Source organism: Thalassophryne amazonica, chromosome 15, assembly GCF_902500255.1.
Source record: "Thalassophryne amazonica chromosome 15, fThaAma1.1, whole genome shotgun sequence".
NCBI lineage: Eukaryota > Metazoa > Chordata > Actinopteri > Batrachoidiformes > Batrachoididae > Thalassophryne > Thalassophryne amazonica.
Genome location: NC_047117.1, coordinates 61,473,931 through 61,490,560, shown reverse-complemented (window position 1 = coordinate 61,490,560; position 16,630 = coordinate 61,473,931). Strand labels below are relative to the sequence as shown.

At 39.2% G+C, this 16,630-nt stretch overlaps 1 protein-coding gene and 1 long non-coding RNA gene across 2 annotated transcripts; both read right to left on the bottom strand.

Moving 5' to 3' along the window:
• Positions 1-509: 509 nt before the first annotated feature.
• On the bottom strand, positions 510-11,565 carry LOC117525518 (lysozyme g-like). The gene is made up of 5 exons (XM_034187378.1): positions 11,506-11,565; positions 11,344-11,421; positions 6,738-6,940; positions 6,506-6,641; positions 510-725 (listed from the first exon to the last, which is right to left on the bottom strand). Exons 1-5 carry the CDS (start codon positions 11,546-11,548, stop codon positions 595-597), a joined length of 591 nt encoding a protein of 196 aa, XP_034043269.1. The 5' UTR covers positions 11,549-11,565; the 3' UTR covers positions 510-594.
• A 522-nt stretch (positions 11,566-12,087) lies between these two features.
• On the bottom strand, positions 12,088-14,823 carry LOC117525519. The gene is made up of 2 exons (XR_004565078.1): positions 14,243-14,823; positions 12,088-14,209 (listed from the first exon to the last, which is right to left on the bottom strand). It is a non-coding gene; the product is annotated as an uncharacterized LOC117525519 (long non-coding RNA).
• Between the last annotated feature and the right edge of the window lie 1,807 nt (positions 14,824-16,630).

The following is a 16,630-nucleotide window of genomic DNA, read 5'->3' as shown; positions in this document are numbered from 1 at the left end:
AGAACATGACTACCCATCGCCAAAGAAGCTAAAACATGAAGGGAAACAGAAACTTGTGTTTGTTTTTATTTGGATCAAAAATATAAACCACAATATCAAGTTTGATTGATTTGAAAAAAAGGGTTCTGACTGAATTAGGTCCATTTCTTGTTTGCACCCTTGTGTTTGACTCAACAGGATCTGCAACATGAAAACGGCTCTCGGTACATTTCAGGAAACAACCACTGAAAACTTTAACAGACTGGTGTAAACAAGATAGTAGATATGTCATCTCTTCTCCTTAAGAAAGATTTTCCAATGGGTCATAGTTGAATGATCTGTAGTACATCCTCACAACAGAAAAGTTTTAAACACGAGGATTAGCAAAACAGTGATAATTACATATCATCAGATACAGATTAATTCTGTGTAAGACAATCTCGATATACCATAAAATACTTCTGTATATGAAATATGTTAAGTCAGTGAAATTCTTAACTGCCTCACGTCAGCCACTTCTCATTGATTAATTGTGGTGACAAAACAGTTTTATTTGAAGTATTTTGTGTGTTGACAATCAGTAACAGTTACCGACTGCAGCATCAGATGTCAGAATTAATAACCATTGTTTGCATAATACTGGGCCCTGGCAGTGACGTCGTTGGCGTAGTCCCCCCCAGTAGTGTGAGCGTCCACGTTGTGGGGTGACATATTCTGTGCTCCCATGTTGTAGGCAGCCAAAGCCCCTAAAGGAGGAAGATAATATTTCCATACTTCAGCAAATACATTCATAATTTCCGCTGGTACCATACTTTGTAAACAAAACCCTTTTGCCTTGAGTATTTACTAATTCATATCATAGTGGGTTTAGTCTAAAACCACAAACCAAAAGGGGGTGCACTGTCTACTCTTTACAAGCCATCACCATCACAGTGCTTCAAGTATTTATGAACCATAAACCTCCCATTGACATCACTGATCTGTATGGAAAAATATCTGGGTATCTCATAGGCTAATATTTTGAAGAGGAATGGCCGTCATATTACGGACTTGTCACACACCTTGACGATTTAGCCAGCGTATGCCAACTGTAGTAAAAACGCTAGCATACGTCTAATAAATAATGCAGCTGTCACACCAGTGTACACTGACAGCCCCGTTTCCACTGAGTGGTTTGTGTCAGTACCGCACTGCATAATACGTGTCAGAACAGTTAAGTCTGGCTTGGTTTGTGTTTCCACCACCGGCAGAACCCTTTTAGATAGATAGATAAACTTATTGTCATTACAACAAGTGCAATGAAATTTCTTCCCACACAATCACCTTAGACAAAAATATGTTAATAAGTTGAACGTAATAATGGCATACATCAGAATTAGATCACCCATACAAATACATTTGATTGTTTATGTACGTTAACCTTTAAGACAGTCCGTCATCCGAATTGAGGCAATGTGAATTCGTGGGGGGAGGGGGGGGGGTTGGCAGCAGTGTCCCCCATTAACATTATGTTTATTTTGTCTCAGTGGATCATTGGATTTATTTTCGTCATGTGCAGACTGCTGAACGATCAACTGATATCCAAGTGTGGTTAACGCTGATGTGAATGAATGAGGCGCTGTGACTCTTTCAACTTTTAAAGTAAGTTAATTTTCTTGCTGTGGTAAAAAAACCACAGAGGGACTTGAATTAACACACCACGTTTCTTCAGCCATGACAAGGAATTAAAGTATTTTCAGATGTCATTTTCCAACATCAGGACACTTTATGTGGACAAGTTTTTGTCAGCATGTGAACGAATGAATCCAACTGAAATGAATAGGTAAGACTTTACATTTACTCCATGTGTGAATGTTTCAAATAAAAACAGTCTGTTTGCATGAGGATTGCAGCTTTGAGCCAATCAGTGGACAGCATCAATTGGCGTATTTCGACTTACGAGTACATTACCAGAAACTTGTATCAAGAATTGCATAACCTACCTACAACTTATGTCCTGCATATGCAGGGCGTACGAGACATATGCTGGAACATGTCGAACATATTCTGCAGGCTCAAATCTTTTGAGGTACTCGCTGTATATCAGCATGCTTCAATGTGCTTTTAATTTATGCAAAACGTACCCATACATTATTAGACGTAAGGCAGTGTTTTTAATACGGTCAGCATACGTTGGCTAAATCCTCAAGGTGTGACGGGGTGTTACCACTCCTCGAACGATCTGTAAACTTCACAAAATCGCCAGTTCAAAGGATACAGAGTTTGTAGTGAAAGTTTTTGGAGGACTACAGAGATAAAAAGTGGCTTTTCTTGTCATTCATTCTTGTGGAAGTTTTGTTACTTTGCATGGTTAAAATAGTATTAGAACAAAAACTAAATTAATAAAAAAAGATTCTGTGATTAATGGTAAATGCTTTTCCAACTGAGTCCATCAATCTTTCATATTTTGAGGAAGAAATGTAGTGCATTGTAGAAGCAGCATAATTTTATGAGTTTACCAAAGCTATTAAGAAACATAATGAACGAAAGCAAGAGATCTTGATTATTCTAATCCACTTTTGTTCATGATATGGTACCAATAAATATATATATTGATAAGCTTGTTGATGATTACACAAAACGTGTATAAACTGATTAAAGAATCAAAATTTAGAAATTTTAATTTTGTACATTTTTTTTTATGTACGAGGTCTGTTAGAAAAGTATCCGACATTTTTTTAAAAAACCATATGGATTTGAATCACGTGTGATTGCGTCAGACAAGCTTGAACCCTCGTGCGCATGCGTGAGCTTGCTCATGCCTGTTGGTTGCGTCATTTGCCTGTGAGCAGGCTTTGAGTGAGGTGTGGTCCACCCCTCTCGTCTATTTTTTATTGCGAATAAATGTCTGAACGATTTGGAGCTTTGCTGCATCAATTTTTTTCCAGAAACTGTTAGAGACCTCCAGGTGGACACCGTTCGAAAAATTAATATGGCGCGGTGGAGCAGCTTCTCTTTCCATGACAAAAACTCTTGTAACAGTGAAATGTGCCGTTCATTTTTAAACTGGACGCTGTCTTGATCCGGTATGTCATATGACTAGCACAGGAATTGTGAAAAGACGTGGACATCAGCACTTTTCCGGCACATTAAGACAGACATGCGGAGGAGTTCCGCACGTTGCAGTGCAGCCGCTCGGCGCAAAGCAACGCCGTGATGAAGCCTCACGGGACATGTTCTGGCATGTCCAGTTCATGCACAAGCACAATCGGATATTCACACGACTGGACAGCAACCGGAATCCGTCTGAAATCCACCTGAAAGCCGTCCTGAGAGACCAACACCGAGGTGGTTTTGTCCTGCGTAATGAACGGAGCCGTGGCGCGTCCCTCTGTTTTTCTTTCCATAAAAAAAACTCCTGTAACGGTGGAATGTGCTGGAAAAAGTGCTGATGTCCACATCTTCTGCCTTTTTGTGAAAGTCAGACGAGGTCCCAGATCAACAAAGCTTTCACGTTGAAAATGATCTGGTTGTTCCAGCGGGGTGTCAGCCTGTCGATGGGGGCTGGGAGCACGCCGCGCTCTCAGCAGTTGTGGGCCATCTTTAAAGCGGCAGTAACACCCCGTAATCTGTTTAATCCCCATAAAATCGTCCCTGAAAGCCATATTAATTTTTCGAATGGTGTCCACCTGGAGGTCTCTCACAGTTTCTGGAAATAAAATTGATGCAGCAAAGCTCCAAATCGTTCAGACATTTATTCGCAATAAAAAATAGAGGAAAGGGGTGGACCACACCTCACTCAAAGCCTGCTCACAGGCGAATGACACAACCGACAGGCATGAAAAAACTCACGCATGCGCACGAGGGTTCAAGCTTGTCTGACGCAATCACACGTGATTCAAATCCATATGGTTTTTTAAAAAAATAATAAGGTCGGATACTTTTCTAACAGACCTCGTACATGTACGTGTGAGGGAATAAGCCTGAAAATTTTATGTTTGAAGAAAAAAGTTAAACTAAGCTGTATAAAAAACAGTAGGGGAATGAAAATTATTGCAATGAATATACGTGAATGAGTCGTAAGGTAGAAAATGTGACAAAAAATGAGAAGGAATTTGAAAGTAATTGGGAATATAGTCAAAATTTTGTTGTGTTTATCATGGACATGTCTTCCATTACAATTTAAATGAAAAATGAACACAAATAAAAAAAGTCTGACAAAATATTCATAAAACTGTTACCATTGCATCATATGTGACAATGAAATTAGAAGCACAAGAAATCAAAACAGATTGTTTAATTTCTGAATTCAACATCAGTGTCTGTGATACACGATACAGGCAGTGCTGAGGAGAACTGAGTATTTTTCGCAGTGAGATATGAGTAATTGAGAATAGATGGGGAAGAAAGTGTGAAACTACCAAAAGGGAGAAAGTAAATAAATCAAATAGCTAATCATGGCAGATAGATTAGGAGGGATGAACATTAACCGAAAAACAAAAAAGGAAGGAAATGAGAGAATCAGCTTGGTTATTACTCAAAATTGTTTACGTTCTAAAAAGCCTATATGTGTTCGCTATATGAGGTCCATATAGCTTGTGAGTGGTAACATGGCTGTGTCGTGGCTTCAACGGTTTGTACAGCGTTTGTATGGGCCAATGAGCTATCCAGATATTTTTTACATACAGATCAGTAGTTGACACCTATTGTTTAGCATTTTTAGACATAACCAGACAATGAAACATTTTCTGAAGCATTGTTTCATTTAGCGTTATTTGCTTAGCAATGCCGTAGCAACACTGGCTTCTAGCTCCATTTATATTAAAATGCACATAAAAGGTAATGACTTTTGGCACCTATCTGAGTTTAATGCTGATTCAGACAGAGGCTCTTACACTTGGCCAGGTTTTTATTTATTTATTTATTTTTTGCAACACCAGATACAATATAGGGCATAGTAGCTCAGCACAAGTTGGTAAAGATTGTGGAGTACTGGATATGTAGGAATAGTTTTGGGATTTGATCATGTGTTGAGCCAAGCTTCTCTGGAACTACAACGAAATGAGTACAAGTTGACTTGGCTACAAGTTTGACTGAGTACCCAAAAGTGGTATGAATTTAACCTATCCCGATTCGTGCCGAGTACCCCATCCACAATTACTCAATTAATCTTTCCAGCATTTTGAAACATTTAATAATTACCTCCGCCAAGGAGGTTATGTTTTCGGTTTGTTTGTTTGTTTGTCCGTTTGTTTCTCAGCAGGATAACTCAAAACGTTTTGAACGGATTTTGATGAAATTTTGTGGAGTGGTTGGAAATGACAAGAGGAACAAGTGATTAAATTTTAGTGCTGATCCGGATCACAATCCGGATCCTGATGCTAATGCGTTAGCATGTCTATGGCATTTTCAATGTTAAAAGTTAGCATTAAGCAGTTGCAGCTGTCATCACGTTCGGGTGCATTTGTTTTCAAATTGTAATATTTCTTAAATTTATTTTTGTTTATATATTAATAATCTAATGATTATTATATACAATTTTAGAGAAACAGATCACTGTGCCAAAGAGGGAATCTCTTTAGGGTCAGTGACCCTATGGCCTTGTTTAGAGAAGTGTTTCATAAATGTTAAAAAAAAAATTCATATATTTGCAGTTTAGTTGAATAATAAATTGAATTTTGTCTCTTATTTGTTTTTGTCTATAAGCACATGCAATATCAATATCAGTGCTCAGATGACAGTAGCTTCTGGGAAAGGTGCAAGTTGCAATAAACTGTGATGCCAAGCGCTAAGGACACATGCTATCCAGTCACAGCAGATGAAACTTTTTTACTACTGAGCAAACATCATTGTTAGACTTTAGGTTCAATGATTCCACGGCGTGTAGATGTTATGGCGTCAGTGACCCCATGGCCTTGGCGGAGGTTTGCACTCTGAGTGCTTGTAGTTTGTGGAATAATTTAATTGATCAGATCAAGCATTTTGAAACAATCATCCCCTGAATTAATCGTTCATCTGGACTATGTTGTAACTGCATTAAAACAATTTCCAAAATAAAGCATTTCATTCCGTTTCACGTGGTTCCGTGAAAAATTTTCTGACAAGTGTTTCATGTTCTTAGTATTTTGAAAAACTTATAATTTTGTAAATATTCTAATCATTTAGATTGAGGTATTTCAATACAATGAGCAATTTACTAAATGTTATCAGGGTTTAGAAATATTTAATAATTTTCTGAAGCATTTAATTTAATGTCTTCAAGTACTTTGTTGAAACAAAACTTTTTTCTGTATTGTTTCATTGAGCATTTTGCATACATAATACGTTTCAGTTTAATTTTTGTTTTTAAGAAACATTAAGTGCTTTAGTTGTCTCATTCACCCTTTAAAGTATTTGGAAACAATGAATCATCTGAAGCAATCAGTTAATTTCCTATTTTATCAATATTAAGCAGTGAATTATTTAATTTATGAATCATTTGATTTAAAGTTTCAAAAAGCCCTATTTCTGTTAGCATTTCGATTGATCAGAGTGACGTGCCACCTACCTTTCAGCTTCTGTTCTTTGGTCCAACTTGGAAACTTTCTCTCAACGTCTCCATAGCACCCTTTGAAAATCTCAATACCTTGACTGATGTGCTCCTTGCTGTTCCACTGACCGCGGGGTTTATGGAAGCTAGAAACCTAGAACCACAAAATATGACATTTTTGACAAAGGTTTGGCAGGAGCGATGTTGGACTTGTGCGGATGAAAGCCAACATTTGGATTCAGCCACAGACCTGCATCAGTCCAAAAGCTTTCCCATGGTCCCCCCAGCCATTGTGGAATCCTGCCCCTCGGCCTCCACGAGTCTCCCTGGAGATGATGCCAGCCACAATAGCGGGCTGCACACCGTGTTCATTTGCGGCGCTGATGATCTTGCCTCTGTAATTATTTACGTGAGGCAGATCACTCGCTGCCATCTCATGAGACGCGGCCACTCCTGCAAAAAATGAATTTAAGAAACATCTCTGTTGGTTGTTTGGTCACAGCTTCATTCTCTGTGTGGAATGAAGCTGAACTCCCCTTCCATGAGCAGAACGCAGCACAAACATTCAACGGTTTGTACCTGAATATCATTATCAGCACATCACCACTTTGACAATTCAGGGGATGGATACATGAACATTTATTTCCAAGTCACTGGATTTGTCTTGGGCAGCATGGTGTCTTAGTGGTTAGCACCGTTACCTCACAGTTCCCTTCAATTCCCGCCTGTGGCCTTTCTGTGGGGAGTTTGCATGGTCTCCTCGTGTTTGCGTGGGTTTCCTCCCACATCCAAAGACATGGGGTTAGGTGGACTGAAATCTTTAAATTGTCTGTAGGTGTGCGAGTGGGTGTGAATGTGTTTGTGGCCCTGTGACAGACTGGTGTTCTGTCCTGGGTGTACCCCACCTCACGCTCTATGACTGCTGGGATAGGCTCCAGCTCCCCGCGACCCTTAACTGGACTAAGTGGTTGAAGATGAGTGTGTGAGTGGATTTGAGAATAAAGTGAATAATGTGAATAAAGTGGACTTTATTCACATTAAGAAATACAAATCATCAGTGACTGTAAGGTAAAGTAACATCTACATATGTCTACGTAATTATATTATTTATTTAAAGGTGTATAACAAAGCCTAGAGACTAACGTTTCAATGTATGTTTACATCTTCGTCAGAGTTATAAGAGAGAATGGGTGGTGAAACTCTTAATAAAAATCATCAACAGGTGTGATTATACGCAAAGGGGGTGTTGACTACCTGAGGATCCACCCGTATCTACCAAGGTGCTACACTCATTACATCCGTCATTAAAGGTAAACCACCCACAAACAGGTGAGATTAAGAACAAAGCTGATAAATATCAAAACATAAAATAATCACACCCACAGGTTTGAATATTTTACTTTAAATGGACTGCATTTATATAGCGCTTTTCCATCTGCATCAGACACTCAAAGCACTTTACAAATAATGGCTCACATTCACTCCGATGTGAGGGTGCTGCCATACAAGGCACTCACTACACACCGGGAGCAATAGGGGATTAAGCACCTTGCCCAAGGGCCCTTAGTGATTTTCCAGTCAGGCTGGGATTTAAACCGAGGATCTTCTGATCTCAAGCCCAACACCTTAATCATCACCTCCCCAATTCAAAGCAGGCTGTGATTAATAAAGAGGATTTTGCTAACATACATGCATAAGGACGGTTTTATAAGTGTGATTTGTTTTTGGTTTAGCCACCATTTTTGCCTGTTTGTACTAGTTGTTATATTTTCTTTAAATCACGACTGTCCACAGTTATGTTAAATTGCATTTTTTTTAATCTTCAACCCATGCTGCATTTTATTGTTTGTAATAATTTATTTTTCAAAAAAATTAAGTTAACAGATTTTTTCATCTAATCAATCAGCCCACTCTCACGCGGTTTTTTTCATGACATCATGAAATGAATCAGTCTCGTGATGCAGTGAAGTTTAGTTCACTATTTTTAATCCTACCCCTAACCATAACCCCATGCACCACCCAAAATTTCATGATACCATCAAGAACTTATTTTGTGATATTGTCACGAAAATGTAACTAATAGATTACATAACTTTTGTTATGACATCACGAACTGGCGTGAAATCAAGGTGCATCAGTTCCAACTTAGTACAACTAAGACACTTACAGCCTGATTTAATAAAATCCCAGATAAGTAACAAGTGCTAAATTGTGTAGGTAAATCAAACCAATGTGTGTTGGGATGGAGACAATTTTTCAGGTCATTTACAAATAGTAAATGCACTATTAATAACAGGCGATAATGTGACATACGCAGCAGTATGTAAATGAGGATTTTGTGCATTTGTGGGTTTAAGCATGAAATTAAATGCAATCAGCAACTTAAGTTATTGGATGGAGGTGCTTCGCAACTCTTTATCCAGAGCTAATACACATGAAAGACAACAAACGCGAATAAGAGTAATTTTATTGATTTACTACTGATGTGCACAGTAATGCACAAAACAGAACACAAACACACATGCATCATCCCACATAAACAGCACAACTAGTAGTGTGTGAGAGATGAGGCACAGCTGCCTCGCGCGCACAGGTAGATGTGTGCAGCGGTGGAATGCACGCATACAGATATGCGTGCATGCTCCCAGATACGCGAGATGTGTGGGTGTGTATTTGTGTGACATCAATATAATTAACATGAGTTGCACTAAAACATACTCTGGTCCACCGTATGGAGACATTTACTCTCAAAGAAATAAACATGAGATAAACCGTTAATATTTAAAAAAAAATGATTTTTCTTTATTCTGTGTATGAAGAAGCAGCAGTTTCTGTGTTGCTGAAATGGCAGTCTATCAAGCACAATAAATTAATGCCAGTGATGTTCCAAATACAGGTCAGGATATCGTGTTAAAGAAAAGAAAACAAAAAAAAAAAACATTTAGGCGTTAACGTTGACAACCATAGCCCTAGAAAGGAATTAACATGTTTACTTCTGCTCTAAAGTTGGACATTTTAACGCGGAGTCCTATGGGAGAGTGGTGTCACATACTGAGATTACCCAGTACCAGATGTGTACATTCTAGGGATGTGAATCTCATCACTGACAACGATTCGATACGCATCTCGATACACTACCAGCGATACGATACTTCTTGAGATACATGATGATACACGATAATACGATGCGGTACGATTCACCCCTGTTCCCAATTCAATGCGATTTGATATGTATTTGATGGCGATTCAATTCCTCACAATGCGATTTGGTGCGATACAATGCATTCAACATGATGCAAAGAAATTATACCAAAAATTTAAACAGAAAATAAGAAGCTGCAATTCAGTATGGTACTATGGTATTCTTCTGATTCTATTAGAAGCAGAGGACTTGTTTTACTCCTTATAAGCAACAAATTTACCAGATTCAACATTAAGGAACAGGAATCGGTTTCCTCATATTTGGAACCTGTTTAATTACAATGTCAGAACTTAAACAGTACAGTAAACAATAAGACATCACTCTCAATGAGTGACTTAAAGTGACATTTTCAATAGTGCAATGTCCATATTCCTGTCTGCCAGACAGATACTAATATGAACTCTTCAGCAGGTAGGCTAATAAAATAGTGAGAAGCAGAAAGCATTAAGATTTTTAATATTATGAATAATACAAATAATAATAACCTTTCGCAATTAAGTCTTTTACAATTGCATGTGCAAAGAAAGATGTAAACTATTATTTGGCAGTCATAGCTGCTGTAAACGGACCAGTCTCACCAAGTGTCTAACTCTGAGTCATATTCACTGTCCATAAGATAAACAAAAGAATAATTAAAATAAATACTTTATAAATGCCATTCTCACTGCTAACACCCACTTTGGTGGTTTATTTCATGTGGCTTTTTTCAGTTTTTTTTTTCTTTCCCCAGTTATATTAGTTGGTTCACATGTTCAGGAAGAAGCAGAACACTCGTTCAGAAGGAACACTTGTTGCAGGGATGGACAAGTAGCTCCTGGACAATTTTGAAAGCAGTGGAAGATCCACTTCTTTCCACCACTGCAAGACATTGCCATTCTGAGCTAAACTATCCCCCCGCCCTGTATTTTGCTACTTCCTACTTAACTCGCTCGCTCTCTCTGCCTGTGTAAGGTTTAGCAGTGCGGCATTCCTTACCTGCGTCTTGTCATGCTTCCCATAGTTAAAAAAAAAAGCCAAACTATTTCCAAACGCCTGATTTTAAATGTTTTAGGTGCATCAAAAAGTTCCTGTTTGCCGCTGCTGTCGCGGGGCTGCGTGTTTGTTAGAAATGTGGTTTCAAGCTTCCGTCCATGATGCATTCAAGGTCCATCGGGAAAAAAAATCGATGCAAGCAGGCAGCGAGCGATCCATCCGCGATTCAACCCATCAAATGAATCGATGCACTCGCATCGCACACGTTTGTATCTAGATACCGATTCGTATCGATTAATCTCCACATCCCTAGTACATTCGTGATCTGCGCATGTGTTAAACATGGGAAGTTGTTCTGTACTAAGTTTACAATTTCTGTGTGCGGAACAAAAATATCAGGTTTAATGTGAACATCTCTTAATGATATTGTTTCCCTGGATTCATTCAGTAATACTTTGGAAAGGGTTTAAAACAGTGGTGTCCAAACTATTCCAGAAAGGACTTCAGCAGGTGATTTCACTGATTAACATCACTTTGAGCAGGTGGGATGAGTTCATCAGTGAAATCACCTGCTGGAGACCGTGGCTGCAAAGAAAACCTGCACCCTCTCGGCCCTTTCTGTAATAGTTTGGACACCACTGGTTTAAAAATCAAATGGAGGTTAGTTTTCAGTGTCACTCACCATCGACGCTTCTTCCATCAGCTCCAGCTGTAGTCCAGGATGCGCCTGATGTGCAAACTTTATTAATGTCTCCGAAGGCTGAAAATGCAGAGAATGTTTCATCACAAACGTCTCCAAACAACTGCAATGATTAATGTGGTCAAATACAAAGAGTTCACTCACACATGTTGCTTTTCTTCCTTGCTCTCTCCCAAAGGCTCGACATTGAATCCAACTGAGTGTTGTCCAAATATAGTACGTCTTTATGACTGGCTGCACTAAGGGTTGTATCCTATCAGGTGGCAGCTGAGCAGACATGTGATTTTCAAGAACCTCTTCTAACATTTAGGTGATTTCTTGATATTTTAAATTACTTTCACTTTTACTTTCTGTACTAACACACATTCATAATGGGAAATGTGCAGAAGTGATAAATATAACACCAGTCTAAAATACATAAATACATCTTTAACCACTTATCCCGGATCGGGTATGGGGGGAAACAGCTCCAGCAGGGGCCCCCAAACATCCCTTTCCTGGGCCACATTAACCACCTCTGACTGGGGGATACTGAGATTTTCCCAGGCCACCGAGGAGATATAATCTCTCCACCTAGTCATGGGTCTTCCCACCTCAGCTGGTTCTTCTTAACACAAAGGAGCAGTGGCTCTACTCCGAGCTCAACAGTCTAAAATTGTGATTTCTAAATCAAATCCTCGGGGTGGGGGAATCTGAAAAGAAAACCACCTGACAAACCAACTTTTTAAGTTTTTGTTTATTTTATTTTTAAGTGTTTTATTATTATTTTCTCCAAAAGAATCCTGAGGTGTTCACAACATAAGGGCATTTATTCAGTTTGAAATGAGACTGGGTGAAATGGGGGGGGGGGGGGCGCAGAAAAGAAAACGGACAGTAAAGCTGTCAAATCCACGGTGTAATGCGTACAACAAGCTTTCAAAGTGCAACAGCTGTAACGAAACAAATCCTCTCCTGACCCCGTGAACTAGTAAATCATCCAACCAGGACCCAGAACTACATTTAGAAACCAGCAACTGCCTGTAAAACCTCAGTCACATGTTTTAAAGCAAGAGTGCAAGTTACTATATCAAGCCAACCGGTCATCATCAGATGAAATCATGTACCTACATGTTATATTTTCAAGCCCACTCTGATTTATTAATCAGTACTTACTAATGACACATTATTATTTTAAATATTAGCTCAACTGTGAGTATTAGCAAAAAATAAAGGCTGTAAAAATAAAAGCACAACATGGGGGCCAGAGGGTGAACTGTATCTTCGCACGTCTTACTGCTCTATAGGTCACGTTTTTATCTGTCTGTTTACAGACTGCTTGTTAGTGTGATGGTCATTTACAATGTTTCACTTTCTGTACACAAAGATATAATATCAAAAGAGACTAACTCTCTACTTTAAGTCCTGTTTACCCTCAACAATAAAACAAAATAAAAATGTACAAATGACCAATAAATAAATAGTGAAAATAAAATACACTGTTGAATCATTTTCTTGCCGTGTCACAGATCTACTACAACTGATCGAATAAATGCTGAAACTTAAGAAGAAAGAGACACTACTGTAATTCAATCTAGGCAAGGGGGGAAAAAAAATCTAAAGCTTTAAAAAAAAAAATTACAAGTGCAACATCAGTCACAACAATCTCAGCATCAGGAAATGCTCTGGTTTTTTAACAATCAGGCCACGCATACAGCATCAGACAAACCAGAAATAATAAAATCATAAAATAGAGCAAAAAATAAAATACAAAAGCACTGAGGGGACTTTACGGCAAGGATGGGGTAGAATAAAACAACAGCACTCTTTATGACCCAAACTGGGGTAACAAAAAATAAAAATCAAACATAATATCTGATCAAAGGAAACATACATAATAAAAATACTATTACAGTTTCATTTCAGAGATTTTTCTATCTGTGGCGGTATCATGTGCACAAACACTGCAGCCTAAAGGCCCACTGACATACGACTTTGATGCACGCACTTGCGCGACCTGTCATGCAGGAGAGTAAACTCATGTTTAACGGGTGCAGACTGAACACAAGAGGGTCGTCGGCACGTGCAATTGTGCAAAGAGAATTTTGAAATGTTCAAAAAAATCTTTCACGCATAAATGTCATGCAACGTGGCGCGATCAGCTCACCAACACTATGTGCAGCTCGTCAAGTGGAGTAAAGAAAAAGTGATGAGCGAGTGGTTGCATCAGTGCACCTCATCAGAGTGCAGCTGGTCTGATCGATTATAATGAGAAGTTAAATCGATCATAAACATATTTTTACAGCTGCACACAGAAGGAAAGGACATGCAACTGTTTACCAAGTCATGACAATGTAAACATGACATAATTCCCTTTTTAGATGGCTCCAAATTCTTTCTCCCAGCTCATCGGCGCTCACGCGAACAGCTCCGACTGGAGCAGTCCTCCTTGATTCAGGAAGCGATTAAGCCACTTTCAGCAACCAACTTGCACAGAAAATGATTAATCCACTACAAAATAACTATTTTATATATACAGCATCCAGCGCTCAGTGCGTGGCAGTTGGTGGAACAAAGCACGGCGTCTAGCTGGAAACACACAGGGTGGGACTGTCATGACCATGTGCGTGCAAGTGCATGCATCAAGTGTCAGCGCACCTTAACTGTGGAAAAAAGGACTGTTTCCACCTCACCAGCTGAAAACAAACACCATCTGTTACCATCTGATTTCTTTGTTCAATTTGGTGTCAACTTTACCCTGAATAGAAAAACATAATCATAAACAAACAAAACAGACAAAAATAAAAGCTAATAACAACCACCATCATTGAAGACTTTTGGTAAAGAAAAAAAAAAAAACAGCTCTGTCTCCCTGGTTCTGTCTCTTACGCACACACACACACACGCACGCTAACTGATAAAGTCATGAGGGAGGACAATGAAATAAAACGGTTTTCCAAGAAGGCTCTAAACCACAGTCCCAAACCCTTTTCTACAAGTGATGGGTCTAAACAAGTCGATTGCAAAGTAGCAAGTTGAGAACATAAAATGAAAAGGCAAGAGCGTGTCTTTTCTAAAAAATACACAATTCAACATTTTTTCAAAAAACATGTGTAAAAATTATAAATAAAGTTTTGTGCATCCTCCTCACTGCGCCCCACCCCAAAAAACAGAGGAGAAAAAACAAAAACAAATCAATGGCAGTTACAGCAACAACAATAACATGCAGCATTGATTTCCCAAAGTATAAATCCCAGCATGACCTTGCCCTCCCCTACCCCAATACAATCCTTAAATATTTGTCAGCTCATTCAAAACACCTCACTTGTTAGCGCTGTCTGCTGGCTGTAGGTGCCAACGTGAAGCAGGCTGGAAGGGGGGCTCAAAACAAAACACCTCAAACCTCGGCCAACTTGGGTTCATCCAAAATTGTCTGTGTATATACAACAGACTCTGCCCATTCAAAAATGAGCCAACATGTTTGACTGGCTGCATAGTGACAATGAGATTTGGCTTACTTACAGATGGGGGCAGGGTGGGGTGGGTGTAACAACACTCTGAAAGTGCCAAAGCACACGTGCTTGCTGTAAACTAAACTGGTTTAAATGCTCCACTCCCAACCACATGGAAAGTTCTCTCTCACACATACACACAGCATTACTATTAGCATTAGCACCAGCGTGCAAAAAGAGATCACTTTATACATTGTGTATGATTTCTTATCAACAGTTATACATTTTGATCCCCCACAGCCTACATCCGCTGTACAACAGGGGCCTCATTTATCAAGCTGTACATGGAATGTGCACGAAAACTTTAAAGGCATCAAGAAAATCAAAACCAAATGTGCCCACAACTCAATGAGAATCCACTAAAATGTCTAATAAGTAAACAATCATCACTTGACACCAGCTGGCAGCAGCCAAAAGTCATCCGGCAGTGCAACACTGCCCAAGTTATGCTTTTATAAAGATTAACTGCTACTCACTGAAATGTGTTACACCAAATTGCATGCTTGCATATAAAAGCATAACCAATTTCTTTACAAGTTAGCAGTACATTTTTAGATTTGTTAAAACAATGTTGCATGGAGGTCAGGCCTTTATTCAAGAGTATATTAAACTACCAATGGAAAATTAAGGTTTTTAATATTTATTCTGTGCATTTCTTTGATACATGATTCATTCACATGCAACAGCAGTTTTAAGTGAGGCCCCCGGTGTGGTGATGGGTTTGGTGGAGATGTAGTGTGGCACCCTCACCCATCAACACCACAAGCGTATTTGGGTGTTTGGGAAATACACAAGAAAGAACCCAACAGTGGGAGTTAGAGTCGGGTGCTTCTTTTTTTTTTTTGGAGGTGGACAACAGGCGATGCGAGACGCACATAAAGGATCATTTTGGAACAGTGGAGATTGTAGGGCGCGTGGATTGCACCAGCTTGGTTAAAACTGCACCGTTGAGTGCATCTCGAGCCGCGCCAGCAGAGCAGCACAGCTGGTGGATGCTCAGCACCAGATACGTGTCTGCATATGACACTTTGGGGAGGCTGACATTGGCGAGAAGAGCTGCTTGCAACCCTGTTATTTGCCAGGTTTACCAGAGCAGGATTACTGACAAAAAGTACTTTCCCGCAAAGCAAACCTCATTAAAGACAAAACCTGGTTTTTAAGTTAGTTGGTCTCATTTGAGAGACCACACCATGGACTCCAAAATAAAAACAGAAAAATGCAAATGGAATCGTGCCACCTCGCCTTCACTTCTTCAGCTGAACAGACAGTCACACGCTGATCCACCAGTTTCCACCCATTAAAAAAAAAAAAAAAAAAAAAAAAAAAAAAAATTTTATATATATAATTATATATATATGAATGACACATCCTCTTCCACTCACTACAGAGAGGTTTCATATATAGAATATAGCTGAGAGTAGTCAATTATAACATCAATAACAATAGTCATAACAATACACAACACTCCGTCGTATTTTTGTAGAGTTGTCGGACACCTTTGTTGTCGGACATCTGTCAAGGTCGTTAAGCTTTCAGGTGACCTGTGGACAGGTGAAGGGATGGATGGGATACAACACAGACGGCCTGCTCCCATACGTTTGGACAGACAGACATTCTCGCTCTATAAAGCACATTTACCACTGTACATTGTTGTAGTGTGATGACACGTATGATAACTTTACAACCACGTAAGGCTACATCTAAAATTTGGTTTGCATGCTAGTACTTCTTGTGATACTGACCTATTCGATTCACCTACAGTACCAATTAATTCACTCCCT